We start from the raw sequence: 20,273 nt of genomic DNA, 5'->3' as shown, positions 1-20,273 counted from the left end.
ACATACAGACACAGTCACACAAACACAAGACACAGACATATAAGAGAAAGAGACCAACATGTGTACAGAAATAATATAACCAGCCAGGCAGTGGTGACACACGCCATTAATTCCAGAACTTAGGAGCAGAGGCAGGCAAACCTCTGAGTTTAAGGCCAGTCTGGTCTACAGAGTGAATTCCCAGGCTACATAGAGAAACTCTATGTCTGGAAAAACAAACAAACAACCCTCCCCAAAACACCCCCAAAACTGAATGACTCTGGCTGTCTTTGAACTTCTCTGAATTTCAGTCTTTCCATGCATACATGAGGGAGGTAGAGAGAGCATCCTGAAGTTCCAGCCTCTTGTGACCTGTGACTGGCCTCTCTTTACTGTTACCTTCTAGTATTCCCTTTCTTCAGAATAAAAAGTTGGTAGGATTAGATGGTAAACCCTTACCCAGATCACATCATGTCAAACTGTGTCTTATATAAACTAGAGCAACAGGACATGCTCTTCCTGCACAATAGAGCATTTCCCAGCTAGAATCCCACATGCCCTTCAACACTCTAGACAGTCATTCGGGCCAAACTTTAGAATATCTGTATGTAAGAGAGTCCCAAGATGGCTCTCTGTGCCATGTTCTCTGTAACTGAGGAAAGAGATATGTAACAGCGCCGAGGAACTTTCCAGAAGCAAACTTCATCGACTTAGATATCAACACACCAAAGCATGAGGTACAAGAAATTAACCAATGACCCTGAAATTTTAACAAGAAGACAATTGTGATGTTATTTGGTGTGACAGGACATACAACTGTGATTCAGCATCTCAGAGACATTTAGCAGTGCTTTGGGAGAAGCCAGAGAATTTAGAAAGGCAAAACTAGAAGAGGTCATCAACTAGAAGACCTCAAGCAACAGATATTGAATGGGATCCTTGAGAATCAGGAAAAGCTGAGACAAAGGCCAGAGAGCACCAAGAACAAGTGTAAGAGGGCACAGAGGGACAGAGCTGTCAATAGAGCTCAAGGAAGGGTCAAAGCAACAGGGAACCAGCACTACCCTAAAGACTCGGGAGATGCAGCAACCAGAGCCACAGAGAGCAAAAATCTACAGGAGGCAGTCATCGCTTCTCACGCCACTGAGGGCACCCTCATGCCGGGGAGGGCAATCTCCTAAGAGTCAGGTCCAGAGCTGGAACATGTTAAAGAAAACTAGCTGGCTGAGAACTAGAGGTGAAGGAGGCCTGAGAAGAGGAGGCTCCTTGACAAGAAAGGACGCTGAGTATAGCTGGCAACTGCACAAATAAGCCTTTCAAGCCTCAGGACTGTAAAAGCATAGCAGGCCAAAACGCCCAGCCAAGCAACATGACCTGACATGGATTAATAGGAAGAGTGACTATGAGGATTAAAAAAAAAAAAAAAATCAATTGGACAAGCACGGGATGGGGGACTTGACTTGAGCTATTCATTTGAAAACCAGCTCAGTATTTCACTGACCACAAGTTTCACCCAAGCCAACAGTGTGACAGGCCATGCCAAGTGTCAATCCAACCCTGGGCTCCGCTAGCATTCTTGGTGCACATCAGAAGCGACCCTTCATTCCCAGGGACACTTTTTTTGCGGTGGGACTGTAGACCTTTCTGGATGTCTCCAGTTGCAAGGGTCAGTACGAAATTGTAATCTATTGACAAAACCATGAGAAGAGTGAGAAGTCGCAAAACTACGCCTAGGAGTTCAGCTTGAAGACACAAAAGCCATACCGCCAAATCGCAGAGGAGCTAACTCAGGCAAGGTAAACTATCTGAACTAGGATAGTCAGTGGAAGTTACAAGGAGATTGGGCCTGTCACTCCTGGGACCATGAAACTGGCTGTTTTCAGAAAGAATGCTTCATCATCAGTCATGGGCACAGCCAGCACATGGGCTACACAGCCGCTCCTGTGTTTTCAGATCTGCACATCAGCACTTCCAGCCAGGCGCCCTGGCATCTGTAATACACTGCAAACCAGTTGCATACATGCAATGATATTTTAAAGAAACAATTCGGAGGATATGAACTATCGTCTATCCTAGGACTTCCTGGGTTCACTGATACAATGTGTGTTTTTTGCTGCAAAGTTACTGCTTACAAGGATGGGAGTAGAAAAAAAAAATGCTGGCCAAGAGAATGGAATCCCTCACCTGGGGAGACACCTAAGTGCCAACTGTGCTAGTTCAATCCATCTGGCTGAGGGACCATCTAGGGAAGAGGGGGGTGGGCTTCCTTTAACTAACAAGGTAGGTGGAACAATTAGCCCTTTAATGAGATACTGTTCTTTTTCCCTCCCGGAATCCCGGCCCCTAGTGCAGGGCTCACTGGAGGCAAACTTTTGAGGGCTGAATTATTAAGAAAAGCATGTGCGCACGCCGATAATCCCAGCACTCGGGGAGGCAGAGGCAGGTGGATCTCTGTGAATTCAAGGCCAGCCTGGTCTACTAAGCCAGTGTAGGACAGCCGAGGCTACACAGAGAAACTCTGTCTTGAAAACAAAACAAAACAAAACAAAACAAAACAAAACAAAGAGCATGTATTTCCTATTCTTTTTCTCTCTCTTTTCTAAGCAAGCTTCAACACTCTGAGTCTCCCCCAACATCTTGGGTCTCTTTCTCTAAAGCCACCTCCCTACCACGTAGCTGGTTGCCTGCCTCGTCTGACCTCCATGCCAGGTTCGGTGGCATGGCTTTTCTTTTTCTTTTCTTCTCTCCTCCACACTTTTCTACACAGGCTGAGATTCACAGCCTGATTGCCCAGGGCTTTTCTTTTTAAACTAATAAAACGGCCCTTGTGCAGAGTCCATTCTTAGGTTCTTTTATTAAGAACTCCAAAAGGGATTCCCCTTTTCTGTTTATGAAAAAAAATCTTAAAAATGACTGGTTGAAAAGTTATTTCATATTTTTGTGGCACCCTTGCAAGGGTGACCTAGTATCACTATGAAAACGGGGCATCTGAAGGTCAAATAGCATCATCTTAGGAAGTGTGAGCTCTGGAGTCTAACTCCCTGGAAATAAACCCATCCCCCCTGAGCTCTGGGTGCTGCGTGTTGAGCTGTGTGGCCACAGCATCCTTATCTTCAAAGCAGGGAGAAATGAGTCTGTTCTGCTTTGTAAGGTTTCCTGCTGATGAACATTACGTAACGTGCTAACTGTTAGTATCAATATTAAAATAATTAATGTAACTGATATAAAAATGCAGGCTTGGGGCTGAGAAGATGGCTCAGTGGTTAAGAGTCCGTGCTACCATGGGCTGCTGTGGCGCACACCTTTAATCCCTCAGCACTCAGAAGGCAGAGGCCAGCAGACCTCTTTGAGTTGGAGGCCAGCCTGATTTCCATAGTGAGCCCAAGAATAGCCAGGGCTACATAGTGGGACCTTGTCTCAGAGAAACAACAAAATAGTTTCTGCTGTTCTTCCAGAGAACCTGAGCTCAATTCCCAGCACCTACATCAGGTGGCTCAAATGGCCTGTAACTCTAGCTCCCAAGAATCCGATACACTCTTCCAGCTCCCTAGAGCAGTGTATTCACATACACAAACCCACACAAAGACACATACGTGAACATGTAATTTTAAATGCAAATTTTAAGTCAGAATGTATTTTTTGATAAAATTCTGTGTCCTACAGAAGTTAGTAATTAATGTCCTAGGCTGGATTTTGTAATTCCCAATCTGTTTCAATTATTCAAGGATCTATCATGAACACAGCGATGCCAAGCTTCCTTGGTGAAGCAAGTCGTGTCTGCTCACATTGCAATGGCTGGAAAATGCTCTAAGACACTTCTGAAGGAGGCCCAGGAGGTCAGCCCATGGTCAGGGCATTTCTCAGGGGTCCTGATGGCCTTCTCTGCAGGTCCTCCTGAGTGTGGTACTCACGTCTCTATACAAAAAGCTTGCTGTCGGAGGAACATAAACATTTTTTCCTCTCCTACTTCTCAATTTTTAAGGAGTATGGCTACCTGCCATTTTCTGCCTGACAGAACCAAGCGCTTTATTTTGTCCATCCCATGAAACTGCTGTGGGAAACCCCCACCTGATTAAGATGAAGATGTTTCCCGTTGAGATGCTAATGAGCTAAATAGAAAGAATGGCCACCTGCACTGTTATTTACACTGATTGGCCTTCTCCATTTTTATACTGGGTTCACATTATTTCATGACGAGCTCTGGCTAGAATAAAAAAGCCTCCACTTAGTGCACATAGAGCATTCAGCCTGTCATATTTATAGCAAACATTTTAATTCTAATTGGGTGACTCTGCCCCCTATTGTTCCCAAGTAATAAAAATAAAACACGTATTGAGCAGGGAGAGGAGACTAGTTCTTTGTTTATGGAGTGTTTGGACCACAGTAAAGTTAGGTTTTTATGCAGTCAAAGGGCCATTTCTTCCACCGTGCTTCTTCCTATAGCTGTATGCACAGGAAATCCTTCAATAGATGGTCTGAAAGTCAATCGCACATAATTGTTTCCATCCTATTTTTATTTATTTAAAAATCTTAAAATTACATTTATTTAGAGAGTGTGTGTGATAATCACATGCCACAGTGCCCACATGGAGGTCAGAAGACAACATGGAGGGCCTGGTTCCTTCCCTTTCACTATCTTGGATCCAGGTCATCAGGCCTAACAGCAATACATAGTCTATAACACCATATGGTACGTGGTAAGGTTGCCTGATTCCCAACTACTTAAAACTGTTAAGGGTGGTCATACACACCTATGATAACAGCGTTCAGGAAGCTGAGCTAGGGGAATTCACTACAAAATGTTAAAAATCATAAAGAAGAAGAATCAGGGGGACAACCGATATTCTCTGCGAGAGGTTTATTAGAAGGGTACGGAGGATGTGGGTAGCAGGGCATGGTGGGGAGAGAGAGATGGAAAGGGGGGATGGGGTGCCCCGAGAGTAAGAGAGAGTGAGGGGGAAAGTAAAGAGAGAGTGTGTAAGAGAGGGACCACATGTCGGTATCGGACCTTTAAGGGGGCACAATAACCACGCCTTCCAGGTGTGGTCACCTGGCTGGCTGGCGACACATGATGACATCATCATAGGTTGCTAGGTAACCCAGAAGCAGGTTGTGTTCCAAAATACTAACACAAAATGGATATTTTGATTCTGTAATCATTTTAGTGGATTGTTTTGGTTTATTGATGCAGGATCGCATACAGCCCAGGTTGGCCTTCATCTGACTTTGTAGCTGAGGCTGGTCTTGAACTTCAAAAACTTCTGCCTCTGCCTGACAATTTTGTGCACCCCCACACTTGGCCATCTTACTAGGTTTTGGTTTATTTTCCAACTTCTTTTCACCAAATACTTTTTTTAATAGTAAAAACAGTTAAGACCATGAATTTTATCTTGATCACAGCTTCAATGCAAAGCAATTTTGTTGTTGTCTTGAGACAGGGTCTTCTCCATGTAGCCATGGCTGTCCTAGAACTCACTATGTGGATCAGGCTAGTCTCAAACTCACAGACTCTCCTTCCTTTCCTTATGGGATTAAATGTCTATGCCAGCCCCTGAGCTCATGTCAGAGACAGCCCTGTTCCCCTTACTAGGGTACCCATTGGACACTGAGCTGCCATAGGCTACATCTATGCAGGGGTTCTAGGTTATCTCCGTGCATGGTCCTTGGTTGGACTATCAGTGTCAGAAAAGACCCCTGTGCCCAGATTTTTTGGTCCTGGGGGGAGCAGCCTTACCAGGCCACAGAGGAAGACAATGCAGCCAGTCCTGATGAGGCCTGATAGGCTAGGGTCAGAGGGAAGGGGAGGAGCACCTCCCCATCAGTGGACTGGGGGAGGGGCATAGGAGGAGATGAGGGAGGGTGGGTAAAATTGGAAGGGGATGACTAAGGGAGTTACAGCCGGGATACAAAGTGAAAAAACTGTAATTAATGAAAAAATGAATTTTAAAAATGTCTGTGCCACCTCACACAGCTTGTTTTTTATTTTAAGTTACATTCAGGAAAAAAAAAAAACTTTTATAGCTTTAAATTTTTGTTTTGTGTATTTTTAGTAGGATTTCATACTTAGCCTAATGTCACCTGGAGCTTGCTCTGTGGCCTAGGCCAGCCCCAAACATTGATCTTCTTCCCTTGCCTCCTGAGAGCTGGGATTTTAAGTGTAAGTCACCACGCCCAGAGCTACACGCTATTTTTTTTTAATGGAAGGGAGGGCGTTACTGCATTTTCTTGGTGATGTAGCATATGATCAATTAGGTTAGATTATTAAATACATTTATTAAAATTTTCTATGTCACTCCCATCTCCTTTTTTGATGTATGTTTAGCCAAATTCTCTCTCTCTCTCTCTCTCTCTCTCTCTCTCTCTCTCTCTCTCTCTTTCTTAGACAGGGTTTCTCTGTGTAGCCTTGGCTGGCCTGGACTCACTATGTAAACCAATGTGCCTCAACTCATTGATATCCACTTGCCTCTACCTCCCTTAGTGCTGGGATGACAGGCATGCGCCACCATGCACGGCTTAGCCAAATTCTCAAAGTGTGCATTTTTGTTGATGTTTTCTCCTTGGTCAGTTTGTCCTTACAATTTGATCCCATGGGCCTCCCTGTGCCTGTATCAAGGGCCCCTTTGATGGGCCCAGGATTGCCATTTTCTGGCTCATTGCCCTGACATCCTGCTTGTGGTGGGCCTTGACTGGTGAAACTGCCACACCTAACACTTCATTTGGTACTTTGGATGATCCATCATCAGGCAAACAAGGCAGCAACTGTCACCCACCACTTTACCCAGTGATGTGTTTAAAGTCATCTCATCCGAGCCCATCTTGGAGCTTCCCAGTTTGATGTCTCCCCCCCATTAGCCCACCCAGCATCTCCTCCTCTAAACTCTAGGTCCCCAAGGCCAAGACCACATCTGTTTCCTCCACAGCACCTAAGGCCGGGAGAGCCTCAGGCCACATAGACCGACCAGCCCCCGTTGCCTGGCAGCTGCCACCCTCTACCCTCTGCCCCATTGTTTAAGGAATATATGTTGTCTTTTGTTTTTGTTTTTTTTTTCAGAGCTGAGGACTGAACCCAGGACCTTGCGCTTGTTTGCGCTTGCTAGGCAAGTGCTCTACCACTGAGCTAAATCCCCAACCTTGGAATATATGTCGTCAAGCAGCATTAGAGTCTTAGGATCAGAGAGTGAAACTAACATATAGAACCAAAACAGAGGTTTACCGAAGTGCAGCGAACAACTGTGATTGACAGAGCGTCTTCAGTTTCCCTGAAAAACAGAAAAAGATAAAAGAAAAACATTCAGTCATTTGTGTGTGTGTGTGTGTGTGTGTGTGTGTGTGTGAATGAATGAGTGAATGAGTGTGAATGACTGGCACATTGTGATCAACCAGACTCTTTAGAAAGCCTTCAGCTCAGCAAAGCTAAGAAAGACCCGAGAATGCTCCTTCTCCCTGGATGCCCACCTCTGCCATCTGTCCACTCCACGGCCACTACCTTAAGGCTCTTCTTTAGTCTTACATGGTAGAAAACTCACGCAGTTGGTACTGGCCAGCCTTTGGACCAAAGATTAAAAAAAAAAAAAAGCCACAGTAACAACACAGACAATCTAGTCGTCTATTTCAAAACACACTGGCTAAACATTTCTCTGTGGATAGCACCTATCACATAAAAACCAACTAGTCGGTGTGTTTGGACACACACACAGTCCCTACAGTGAATATATACATATAATCAAGCAGCCTATAATCAAGACACCAAAGAGACATTTCGGTCTCAAATTATCGCAGAGACTTCAAAAGCGATCAAACAAGTGAGCTGGGGCAGAGCCTGGCCCCCAGCTTTGCCATGTCTTTAAAAAAGAAGCAGTTTGAAAACTTTCTTTTGACTTCTTGCAATAGAAACATTTAGGCCAATGGAAGAGGGTACATCATTCCCGCCAATGGTTCAACCTGAGGGTGCCCACTCTCTGGGGGTTGTCTCTGCATCAGTTCACATGAGCACAGGCCTTTTTAGAGGAAAATCACAAGATAGATAGCTAGATGGATGGATGGATGGACGGACGGACGGACGGACGGACGGACGGACGGACAGACAGACAGACAGACAGATAGCCAAGGGGACAGACAGACAGACAGACAGACAGACAGACAGATAGATAGATAGCCAAGGTCTGGTGCTATACAAGAGAAATCTGGGCCTCAAAGATCTTTGTAGAAATTAGATTTGTTGCTGTTATTGCCAGGTTATTCTAGATTTTGTTTGTTTCTTTGTCTGTTTCTGTTTGTTTAGTTACCATTTACAATGAAAATGGGTGAAAAGTATATAATGCTTTCAGGCCTAGGACACCACGCTGCACAACAGTCCATGCTGAGGTTTCTGCAAGGCCTGGAAGCAAACTTCAGTTAGAGGAGGCCCACTGCGCCCGCCCTTCTCGGGGAGAGACACTGGCTCTTGTTGTGTTGGCACCCAGGACCCTCCAAAATCTGGGGTTTACCCCTCAGAACGTTTCTTGAGACAAAGGGAAGTGTTCCACACTCCCCTGCTCCCCATCCTACTGTCCCAGTTTATTATTTTGCCCGAGCATCGCCCAAGTTCTACCCAGCAGAAAAGGTCTGGTCGCAGGGGCTGGGCATGAAGCCCAGCTGGCACAGGGCTTGCTTAGCATGCATAAAGCCCTGGATCTGATCCCCAGCATCCCATGGATGTGGTAATACACGCCTGTCTTCTAGCACCGGAGAGGTGGAGGCAGAGAGATGTAAAGTTCAAGGTCATGAGAGTCCGAGGCTAGCCTGGGCTACACGAGACTTTGTCTCAAATAAATAAATAAATGCAATGAAAAAGGCACAGCTGAAATATCTCTAGACTCTTCTCTGCTTCGTCAAATTGCAGCTTCCCCCTAAGCTAGGAGTCCTCCGTGTTTGTACTTGGCTCCTCAGCCTCTCTCACTGCCGAGCCTGCTCTTCCTCATCGCAGGAGGGTGTGCACTCACGGATCTGCACAGGCTTGCAAGTTGCTTGGAATAAGATTGCCTCTGCCTCCCAGGGTTCCTTGCCCAGACTAGATGCTCCGTGAGCCAAGCGTTACCCAGTTCTAGACCATGGCTTAAAGTTATAAATACATTTGTTGATCCCTAGGAGTTTAAGACTGACAGAAGTATTAGTGGCACTGAAAAAAAAAATCTGTCGAGAGCGATCCTCTTTGGGAAAAGAGCCCAGTAACCTAGAGAGCAAACTTTGAGGTTTTTATATTTACTTATTCTTAAATAAAATCATCAGATCCTTTCCTGCCCGCTTTACCGACTCAATTACGCCTCTGGCATTCCTGAAGCAACACTGGGTTTGGCTTCACTGGTTCTCTGTGAGTCTTAACTTGAACTGTCTGTCTTCATGGTAAGACTGTGCTCCCTGAGGGTGGACATGCGGTTCTGCATCTTCAGTTCCTCCTTCTCTGGCTTATGGATACTGCCTATTGCTACAGAAGAGCACACGGACTCTAAGCCAGGCCAGCCAGCTCACAAAACGGCACACGCTACTCTCACTGAACAGCTCTGCTTCTTACTCCTCTTAATATTAAACTCACAAAGCAGTGCTGAGCAGAAACTTAAAAGCCAAAGGCTGCATGTCCTGACACAATGTCTCCAGTCTTCTCCTACCTCATCACTGTCATGTGTCCGCCTTTAAAGGAGAGTGGCCAATTCTCAGTGCTATATTTTCTCTCATCTCATTGAGTCTTACTGCACATGCGCCTTGCTTTTTCTTGGGAAGGTCCAGACAGAAAGGGAAGCCTTCATGTAAATCACAATGACACCACAGAGAAAGTTGTGGATGTCACCCCAAAGGAACCACATATATGCCGGCAGGCTGTAACAGGAAGAACACTCATGACGTCAGTGACGGGATTAAAAACAAACACTGACATCTATTTAGCTCAAGCTTTGGCATAGGGTAGGGCCTATGCAGTATCCACCAGCGTACTCTCCACAGTGCTTAGCACGGGGTCTTAGGCACAGGGAAGGTTTGATAAACCAGCATTCTGTGCCTGCCAGAGTCCTGTAGGGGGGATAGAAGACAGCAGACCATACTACAGCCATGGCGGAAACACCATCTTCTGGGGTACAGCTGGAACTATTCCTGGTACTTTAAAGTGGGCGGGGCCAGCCACAGCACTCCTGAGGCCTCGATTTGCTCTTCAGTCACCTGTGAGCTCTGGATGCTGTAAGACAAGCGAGTACCTGAGAATGTCGACCGCTCGTTCACAGGAGAGGTCTTCAGCCGGCTCATTGTTCATTTGGAGAATCTGATCACCCGGGAAAAGCTTGCCATGAGCGGAGCCACCTGTTGGATAGAAGACAGGCGACTGCTCAGGCCAGGAGGGCTGACCCCACTCACCACGGTGCACCTGGGAATGGCAGCCAGGGTCTCTTGGGGCCCTGGCTCAGTGGAAGCGTAGATTCCCTTGTTGTAAACCATAGGAAAGGTACCTGTTTCCCATCAATTCCAAGAGAGGGTGGAGACTGTTCACAGAAAGAAAAGGAACAGAACAGTCCAAACCATCACAGCTGGCCAAGGAACTGAGTGTGTGCACATTCCTATGTATATAAATGGAAATTAATATATTTTAACCAGCCTCAAACTGAACACCAATGCATCGCTCAAGCATGAAAGCAAATACCAGCTCTTCTAGCCTGCTCCTCTCCCCTCAGGCACAGCTTATATTTCGCGGAGACCCAAGTGAAAACAAATCAATAGTTTCTATTACTCTCTCCCCAGAAACTTGCCAGCCAGGACATGCAGGATTCAAAGAGGAGGGCCAGCTTGTCCAACTACCTTTCCTGCCCTTGCCCCTGCCCCTGGCCTGAAAGCCATGGGAGTGCAGAGCCCTGGGCCAAGGCCAGTGAGAGTCTAGGGCTCAGAGTAGCAAGTGCCGCTCCATTCTGGCACCAGAAGGTAAAAGGCCCAAGGCAGAATGAGGTCACAATTTTCCAGCTTTCTAGGTAGCATTTTCTGCCTATTCTTACAGGCCAGAGAGAGGGGAGGAGAAGCCCAAGAGGCCTGAGAGGCCAAGATCTTCCCACGTTTCCCCATCAGCCCTTACCTGCTGTGACAGCCACCACCGTGAGCGGAAGAGTCTCAGAAATGTGGAATCCATAGTTCTGGAGAAGGGTGTCTTTGTCTAGTGTGACTGTGTGCCTCACCGGTGTGAGCACCTGAGCTTGGTTCCCAGGTGGCCCATCAGCTGCAGCAACTTTAGCCCTAGAAGGGGTGGATGATAAGACAAACAACTTCAAAAGGTGGCTGCTATCTGCGCCAGCCCAGGGACGACAGAGAAATCTGGGGCTAAGGAAACACTAGGCCTCTTCTTTCAATGCTAGGTCCTTGCTTGTTGTAGGCAGGAGCTCTGCCAGCACGCTAAATCTTCAGCGCTTGGTGTCTGGAGATAAGGTATGGTCATACAGCCCAGGCTGGTCTCAAACTTGACATCTATCTGCCTCTGTCTTCTTCTATGTGTTGAGAGAGATAAGACACAGTGCTGATGATAACATCCATGCTCTGGGGTGAGGTCATGAGATGCTACAGGCTGAAGAACAGTCTTCATTCGGCAGGGATGGGGGCAGGGAATCCTGCCTAGAAGAGGTAGAGTTCAGGTTGCATCTAGAGATACACAGCCCAGGTTCTAGAGTACAAAAATCTGACTAGAAGGACAAGTGGATCGACGGGCATTCCAGTAGGGTGCACTGCTTGAGTAGAAAAGGAAGAACACAGAAAGTACAGGAACGAAGAGTTACTGTGTCTAAAGGTTTCATTCTGATTTTTTAATTTGTACCTGGGTGTGTCCGTGTGTGTGTGTGTGTGTGTGTGTGTGTGTGTGTGTGTGTGTGTGCATGTGTGTGGAGAGGCTAGAAGAGGATCCCCTGGAGCTAGAAGGTTGTGAGCTACGAACATGGGTGCTGGGAACTGAACAGCAGCCAGCGCTTTGCTCTCTGAGTTGCCTCTGCAGCCCCAGGGCTGTTTGATGGTGGCTTCTTTTATACATGGATGTCCCGTAGCTGATTCATCTATTTAGCTCTTTATGCATTTTGTTTCCACTAAGCTTTGGAACTGTGAGGATTTCTATATGAAATCCCAGATAGCAAGAACTGCTTCAGTATTAAAACATACATAGCCTCTCCACATCTAAAAGCAGGGAAGTTGAAAACTCTGTTTTCCATCTCTTAATATCCACAAAGCAAATCACAAACTATTTTTCATCTGTCTGCAGCAAATGGTCCTTTTCACCCCAATATCCAGTGGTTCATTCTGAAGGGCAAAGAGTGATGGGCTGAGGTGTTTACCGTTACTGTAAACAAGAGGGCTGTGGAGAAGGAACAGCTCCCTCAGGCCTCTGCAGTTACTGTCCATAACTGATTCTCATCTGTTTACTAACCACTGTCAGGACTCTACCTATCAGACTCTGTCATTTACAGTGACCTCAAAGTTCCAGACAAGATTCAGGAAGTGTTCAACACTGTCTCCCAGAACAAGTTTTCTGGACTCCAGACATTATTTGTTGAGAAGCCCACTGACTGATGAGCACAGCAAGATTCCAGAGAAATGACCTGAGCACCAATGTTTGTGAGGGGAGGGGTGGGGGGTTGGTGGGGGGAGGGGTAGGAGCTTTCCTCTAGGAAGTGTACTTATTAATACCAAAGGAAGGATTGGCAGAGAAACCTAACACAAAAGAGGCCCCATAGGAATTCATGAAATGCACACGACTTAAGCTCACAGCTAGTCCTGACTAAAAACCCAAACTTTAAGCCAAGCATAATGAGCACACCTATAATCCCAGCTCTCCGGAGGCCAAGGCAGGAGGAGCTCAAAGTCACATACAGCTTGAGCTATACAGAAAGACCCTGCTTCAAAACAAAAACAAAAAAGCAAGGCATAGCGGCCCATACCTGTAATGCCAGCATTTGAAAGGCAGAAAGAAGCAAGAGGATCAGGAGTTCAAGGCCAAAGTGTCTCAGGAAAATAACACAAACATTTTTTTAATTAATTAATTTATTTATTATGTATACAATATCTGCATATATGCCTTCACATCAGAAGAGGGCACCAGATCTCATTATAGATGGTTGTGAGCCACCATGTGGTTTCTGGGAATTGAACTCAGGACCTCTGGGAGAGCAGCCAGTGCTCTTAACCTCTGAGCCATCTCTCCAGCCCAAACATTTTTAGATTTATATGTATGTGTGTACATATCTGTGTGTATGTACACAGACCTTCAAGGATCCTTGGGGTCAGAAGAGGGTGTTGGATCCCCTGGAGTTAGATTTGCAGGTAGTTGTGAGCCACCCAAATGTGGGTGCTTGTGAGGCTGGGGAGCCATGGGACTGGGGAAAGCCAGCCCAGAACAAGAGTGGGGTCAAGGAGTATCCAAACCCCAGAAATCTTGCCCTGAGATCAGCAGGGATGATTGTTAGCCACTTCCCCAGGCCTTCTTGCTCCTGCTCACAAACTCCTGTGCTCCCACCTTTATAACCCACAAAGGAAGTTGTGTAGCCTGGTAACCAGGTTAAACTTCCTCTCCCCTTATAAGGTCATGTCCAGCAGCACCTGGAACTCCTCCTCATGCCAATGAGGCATCCCCAGCGCCCTGGCCCCTGCCAATGATGTACGCTTATGCTGAGTGTCCCTACCCACATCCCAAAGGTTTAAGCATCCTTGTTTTCCCCAATAAACAAGCTGTCTCACTGTACCTCTCTCCCTAGAGTCTGTTCTCATAGCTCACTCCTGGGTGTTCCCGCCTTGGTTCCTCTCTTCAGGATGCACCGGTCACAATCACTGACTTAGGGAACTGTGATGGGTGGGCAGAGCCTGAATGGCCGGCTGCCCTTAACCACTAAGCCATCTCTACGGGATCCAGACTTTAAAGCTATAAAATGGCTGAAGGGCACATATGTTGTTCTCTGCTGGAAGGCTGAGGCAGGAAGACAGTGGTGCCTAGGAGTTCAAGGCCAGCCTGAGCAACATAGGAAGACATCATCGCCCCTTTAAACACACAGACATACACGGACACACAACAGAGAGAGAGAGAGAGAGAGAGGCATTAAAGGTCTTGCTAAGTGTAATTAGTAATATATTTTACACAGGAACTAAAAATACAGTATCTGAGAGCTGAAGAGATAGCTCAGTGGCAAAAACCTGAGACCTGAGTTCAGAGCCCCAGAATCCATATAAAACCAGGCAGCATAAACCGATATAAACCCTTCAATCTAAGAACAGGAGAGGTGGAGATAAGCAAGTCCCTGGGACATGCTAGCCAGCCAGTCTAACCAAAGGTTCAGTGAGAGACACTGCATCAAAAATCTTGATTAATGATTAAGACGGCACCAGATGTCAACCTCTGGACTTAGCACCTTGAAAACACACACACACACACACACACACACACACACACACACACACGGAGGGGGGAAAGAGAGAGAGAGAGAGAGAGCTCTTAACATTTGGAGCTAGAGAGATGGCTCAGCAGTTAAGAGCACTGGCTGCTTTTGCAGAGGGCCAGATGCAGTTCCCACTGACAACGCAGGCAGCTGACAACTGCCTGTGACTTCAGCACCGGGGAATGCGAGGCCCTCTGCGGCCATCACAGACCCTAGTCATACATGCAGTGCACACGTATACATACTTGCAAGCAAAACATTCATACACATAAAATAAAATAATCTTAAAAGAAAACACACCATCTGTGTTTAAAAAAAATCAAAGGATAATTATGCCTATTAAATGTTACAGAAGAAAACATAATATTTAATCAGGGACAAAAATGACGGGAGAGAATAAATAAACAAAAATAACAAACTAAAAAAAACGATAGATGAAATGAACGAAGAAAATGATCGTGTATCACCTTTCTTCACTTTAACTTAATTTTATTTAATGTGTGTGTGTGTGTGTGTGTATGTGTGTTCATTCCGTGAATACATGTGGAGGTTAGAAGACAGCTTTGTGCAGTCGGTTCTCTGCTTCCGCTTTCCTGGGTCCCGAGGATTTCACCCAAGCTGGAGGGCTTGCACAGCACTTTTATGAACTGACCCATCTCAGTGGCCCCCACCTTTTTCAGGGCTATAAAAGAAATGGGTGTTTAAGACAAATCACAGCCACAGAAAGACTCTAACAACTCATTAAAAACAGATTAGTCAAAGGTATATTTGATGCCAGGCATTTTTAATGAGCTAATGTTAGGCAGCTAGAAAACACCATCAGAAGATTCAACTAACAGAATTAGTGTTGTGTATTTATTAACTCAGGGTCAAAGAGATTTATTAAGGGTGATAACAAAACTATCATTGAAGCCATAGAGGAAGACAAATCTAGTACAGGTCAGACTGGGTTCCTGGGGTGGGAAGGGGATTAAATGTAGAACAATGAAAGTACTCAGCTTAAAAAAAAAAAAAAAAAAGTGCTCAGCTAAAATGCAGATTTAAAGTCATATGGATTAGAAATTCTCTCAGATTAAAAAATAAATTTAGAAAATTAAATCCAGGCATGGTGACACATGCCTGCAGTTCTGGCAGGTAGAGGAAGACAGATCAAGAGTTCAAGGTGATCCTTGGCTACTTAGTGAATTTAAGGTTGTCTTGGGCTACTTGAGACTCTGTCTTAAAATTCCAAAAGGAGAAAACAAATTTTACTAGTGAATGGGGACAGTCAGAGCCCCAGTAGTAACGGCAGGAGCAGAGCCATCAAGGCAGGAGTGCTGGGATATATAATTTACTTATATGTTTGCCCCTCGTGATAAACACGTGAGATAGTTCTGCTTGTATAAAGAGATTGGATCTTGAGTTTTGTTTTATTATTGTTAGTTTTCAGTTTTAATTTTATGTGTCTGAGCGTTTGTCCGCTTGCATGGATGTACACCACATCCATGCCTGGTACCCCCGTTGGCGGCCAGAAAAGGGCACTAAATCCCCTGGAGCCGGAGTTACAGGGGATCGTGAGCCACCATACGGGTGCTGGGAACCAAGCCCAGGTCCTCTGCAAGAGCAAGGAGGGTCTTCGCCACCCAGCCACTCTCCATGCCCCGCACAGGTGGTTAAAAACGAGGCAGCACTCGCCGCAACTGTATTTAGAGTGGCGGCAACGTTCTCCAGAACCAACAAGGAACAGATAAATCACGCCCAGAGACTCAGCCCCCAAACTCTGAGTCCACAAAGCATCCCAGACCTGTTACGAGGACTCGTGGCTTGGAAAATGCTTCCAGAACCTCTAAGCTATGTCTGGAACTCCCTTCCAAAGGATGAGCTAGTCATTGTTTCTCGTGCCCCACCTACCCCAGATCTCCCAACCACTCACAGAACAAGAGAGCTTCTCCCCCAGGTTCCCCATCCTCAGTCTTCAAGGGCTGGCCAGGATCCGCTGGCCTACACCCCTTCACAGACCCTCACCCTGGCGTGATCATCCCCTCTGTGCTGGCTTTAACCTTTAGCCTTCAGCTCTCCCACCTAACCCCTGCAGGAGGTCATCAGGACAAGGACAAGCCAAGTCCAGTTCAAATGTCTTTTCCTCCCCAGAGGCCTGGCCTCTCATTACTGCAGGGCGCCTCAACCTTTGAAAGCATTAGGGCTTCTCTGGCATGAAACTGACAGGGCTGGGTGTGTAAGTGAGCATAATACTGTAGAGATGCGGCATGATCCTGCCTATCAGTGACTTGTGACATTCCTTACAGCAATGGCCCTGTAAAGCCAACGGATCAGCAAGAAGCGTGAATGTGCATAAAGCCACTGGTAATTAGCCATATGAACCTGTTGCATAACTCAGTGCTCCCCATTTTCCTTTACCTTTGCTTGATTTGGGGGCCGCTCAGCTCTGTGACTATTGTTCTACCCAGGACTCATCTCTGCCACTTCTCAGGGCACAGTAAATGGTATCATGGGGGTCACAGCAGCTGCTCAGGCCCGAGTCCCACAGTCCTGCCTGACATTCCCTCCCTTTCACCCTTAACATCAAACCAATCCTAACACCAAGGGATCTCTAAAGACATCCCTTTCTTCCCATCTCCGCGGGGACCATTCTATTTCAGTCCTGTGGTGGGCTTCCGCAACAGGTCTCCCACTTTTCATCCTTCTCTGCCTTGTTCCTATGTCTCCCTGACTGATCTATTTCAGCTTGTGAATACGGCTCATTCTAGCCCCTACCCATCACTCCGGCCTCCGAGACCAAGTCGTTCATTCTCTGTTATTTTGGTTTCATCCGAACTGGTCTCCTTGAGTTCTTCAAACAGGACACTGCCAGCACACACACACATGCACGCCATCACACACACACAATCACTTAGTCATCTTTATCTGTGCTCTCTTTCTCAACATAGCCAACCATGTACTCTCCCTGTCCAACTCCTATTCAGTCTTGTGATTTGGGTAGCAACACCTCCATGTGCTGAATGTGCCCACAGAACCATAGGCCTCCCCTGCCCCTTATTCTCAATAGTATGTGTGTATGCAGGCCATGGGATGATCTTTTTTGAGTCAGTTCTTGCTGTCTATATCTTGTTTAGGCAGGTTTTCTCCTCTTCTTTCTGTCATCAAGCTGCATGCTCCAGGACTGCTGGCCCTCAAGCGACTAGCTAATTCTCCCATCTCTGCTTCTCACCTCACAACAGGAGTTCTGGAATGACAGATTGAATTCGGCCTTTTCAGAGTTTCTGGGGATCAAGCTCAGGTTGTCAGGTTTGTGTGGCAGGCACTTTTACCCACGAGGCCAACTCCCTGGCACCTCTCTTTGTTTTTTGTTTTTTTTTTTTTTTTTCTGAGCATGTCTTTCACTCTTATATAGCTCAGACTGGCTTCAAACTCCCTACGTTACTGAGGGTGGGCTTGAACTCATGATCCTCCTGCCTCTACCGCCTGAGCTCTGGGAATACAGGCCTGCACCATCACATCTCGCTACTACTGTTATTTCAAACAGACCTCTTATTTATAATGGCCAACGCAAACCGGACTGTCCTCTCTAGCCTGCAGTTTGCGTTTCGAGAGCTAAACCTTTCTTAATCCATGTGAGGAGCTCAGGGCCAGCTGGAGTCTCAGTAACTGAATGGAGCATAAAAGAAAGAACATACACTTTTACCGCAGGGTTTCAACAGAATCCATTTCGATGTTTTCCAAATGAGTGGGCTTCAGTTATCTGACACTTTCCCTTTGGAGGGTGTACCCTTTGACAATGGTAGACAAACAAGGCCCCACTGTATTCATTAATCCCTGGATAGCGTCAGCGACTTTGGCTCAGTCTGGGGCTGACATTTTCCCCAAAGGCCACGTCTAGCTTTTGCTTGGAAAGGGATTATCTAAGTACACGACCAAACTGCTCTCTTTCGCACAGAACATCTAGTATTTGACAGTAGCTGAAAGAAATGGTTTCTACAATAAAATGTCCTCCTCTTAGACATCTTTTAAACTAAGCGGTGATCCACAAACATCCGTCCACCACTGTGGTAATGCCTGGTACGCTCCCACCATAAAGCTGAAGTCATTTCTGTAAGCTTACACCCAAAGAGCAGAAGAGTCATTGTTACCGTAAAGAAATTTCATTGGGTAACTGAATTTACCCCTAAGGTAGGTCAATTCATCACAGTTTGTAGAGGCCAATGTTAAATTTTATGGGTCATAAGTTCATGCGGTGCTGATCAATAATGCTGAGAAGAAAAAAATGCCAGGTGGAAACAGATTATGCTTAAAATCTCCACTGGCCTTTTCTGTTCTCTTACTCTGAGAAGTGCATTTTACCTCTCTGGGGAATCACTCTCGGGTTCTAGCAGCTTTTGGAGAGGCAGTTTTAAATCTATGTTTAAACACCTTATTATGTTCAGCTTGAGTGATTTTAAAGGCTGAATCTGGTATAAACCAGATTTTGAAATTCCAAATGTATTCAGGAAGAGCTGGAACAGAGGCAAGTCTGTATTGACAGGGAGTTAGCATGTTGCCATAGTCGGAGGAGAGTTCCTGCGTTTGACAGTATCTAGGGGGGCAGTCAATGTAGCTCTTGTGAGTACAGCACCCCCACAGTTGAGGGGATACCTCCCATCCTTACTAGTTATTGTTTTTGTGGTGTGAGGGATGAATCCCAGGGCCTCACGATCACTGGGGACGTGATCTATTGCTATATTACATCCCCAGGCCTGTTACTACTTTAAACACAGGATTCAGAGGTAGACACGGTGGTATAAGCGTGCGGTTCAAACTCCTGAGAGGCTGGAGCAGAAGCTCCCAAGTTTTCAGGCAGCGTGGATCACTCAGTGAAGTCACAGCCAGCCTGAGAACCTGTCTCAAAAAAATCCAAGGAGAGCGTGTGGGAAATAGTGTAGATAAAATGTAATTTGTAGACTTAATTTAGGAGCCTTCCAGACTGTTTTCAAACCTTTCAGCTTTTGCTCACAGGTCAAGAAGTAACAAAAATCTGGTGCCTGAAAGAGTCTGTAAAGCTAGCAGGAGGGGCTTGTGACACCCAGGTGCCACGTGTGTAAACATGTGTGTACATAAGTGCAACACATTCAGTGCTGAGAGTGAAGCTAGGCTGAAAGAAATCTTTTTCGAGCTTAAAGATAAAACCAATTTTTGCTGTGTAGAGCTCTCATCTCTGAAGATTAGAAAATTCAGTCAATTTCATGCTTGTTTTAATAACCCAGTGAAATTATTCTGTATGGCAAAAACGGCAAGTGAGTGTAAAAGCACTGGAAATGAAGCCTAAGAAAAGACTAGTTGAGCAGGAAATGAGATGTACAATATAATTAAAATAAGTGATTTTAACACAGCTGTATAAAGCAGGCAGTAAGACCAACGGCCCAGAAACGGACCCCATCTCCTACTTCAGGGCGCAGCCAGAGTCCTGTCAGCTAAGGAGGGGAAGACGCTGTGATGGAGAGTCAGAACAGCTTTCTATCTTGAAAAAAAAAAAAAAATGAAGCCATAGCTTTATTTACTAGATTATAGTAAAATAGAGTCCACATTGAAGAACTGAATATAGAATATAGTATCTCAAACAGGGCAGGAGCCTGGAGGCAGGAGCTGATGCAGAGGCCATGGAGGGGTGCTGCTTACTGGCTTGCTCCTCATGGCTTGCACAGCCTGCTTTCTTACAGAACCCAGGACCACCAGACAAGCCCCAGCCAGAACCCAGGTACCACCCACACAGGCCGGGTCCTCCAATCACTACTTAAGAAAATGCCCTACAAACTTGCCTACACCCCCCCCCATCTTAGGGAGGCATTTTTTTAATTGAGGTTCCCTCCTCTCTGATAACTTTTGCTAGTGTCAAGTTGACATAAAAGG

At 46.0% G+C, this 20,273-nt stretch overlaps 1 protein-coding gene across 4 annotated transcripts in view; it reads right to left on the bottom strand.

Moving 5' to 3' along the window:
* The window catches only part of Frmpd1 (FERM and PDZ domain containing 1), a 151,212-nt gene that overhangs the window by 27,545 nt on the left and 103,394 nt on the right, over positions 1–20,273 (bottom strand). For all 4 annotated transcript variants that reach the window (XM_021653985.2, XM_060379858.1, XM_021653984.2 and 1 more), the window contains 3 exons: positions 11,066–11,223; positions 10,203–10,305; positions 7,193–7,238 (listed from right to left, as the gene is read on the bottom strand). In XM_021653985.2, the coding sequence (XP_021509660.1) occupies positions 7,193–7,238; positions 10,203–10,305; positions 11,066–11,223 (307 nt within the window). The remainder of the gene's footprint in view (positions 1–7,192; positions 7,239–10,202; positions 10,306–11,065; positions 11,224–20,273) is intronic.

The sequence above is a fragment of the Meriones unguiculatus genome, chromosome 3 (assembly GCF_030254825.1).
Source record: "Meriones unguiculatus strain TT.TT164.6M chromosome 3, Bangor_MerUng_6.1, whole genome shotgun sequence".
Classification (NCBI taxonomy): Eukaryota; Metazoa; Chordata; class Mammalia; order Rodentia; family Muridae; genus Meriones; species Meriones unguiculatus.
This window is presented reverse-complemented; position numbering and strand designations above follow the sequence as displayed.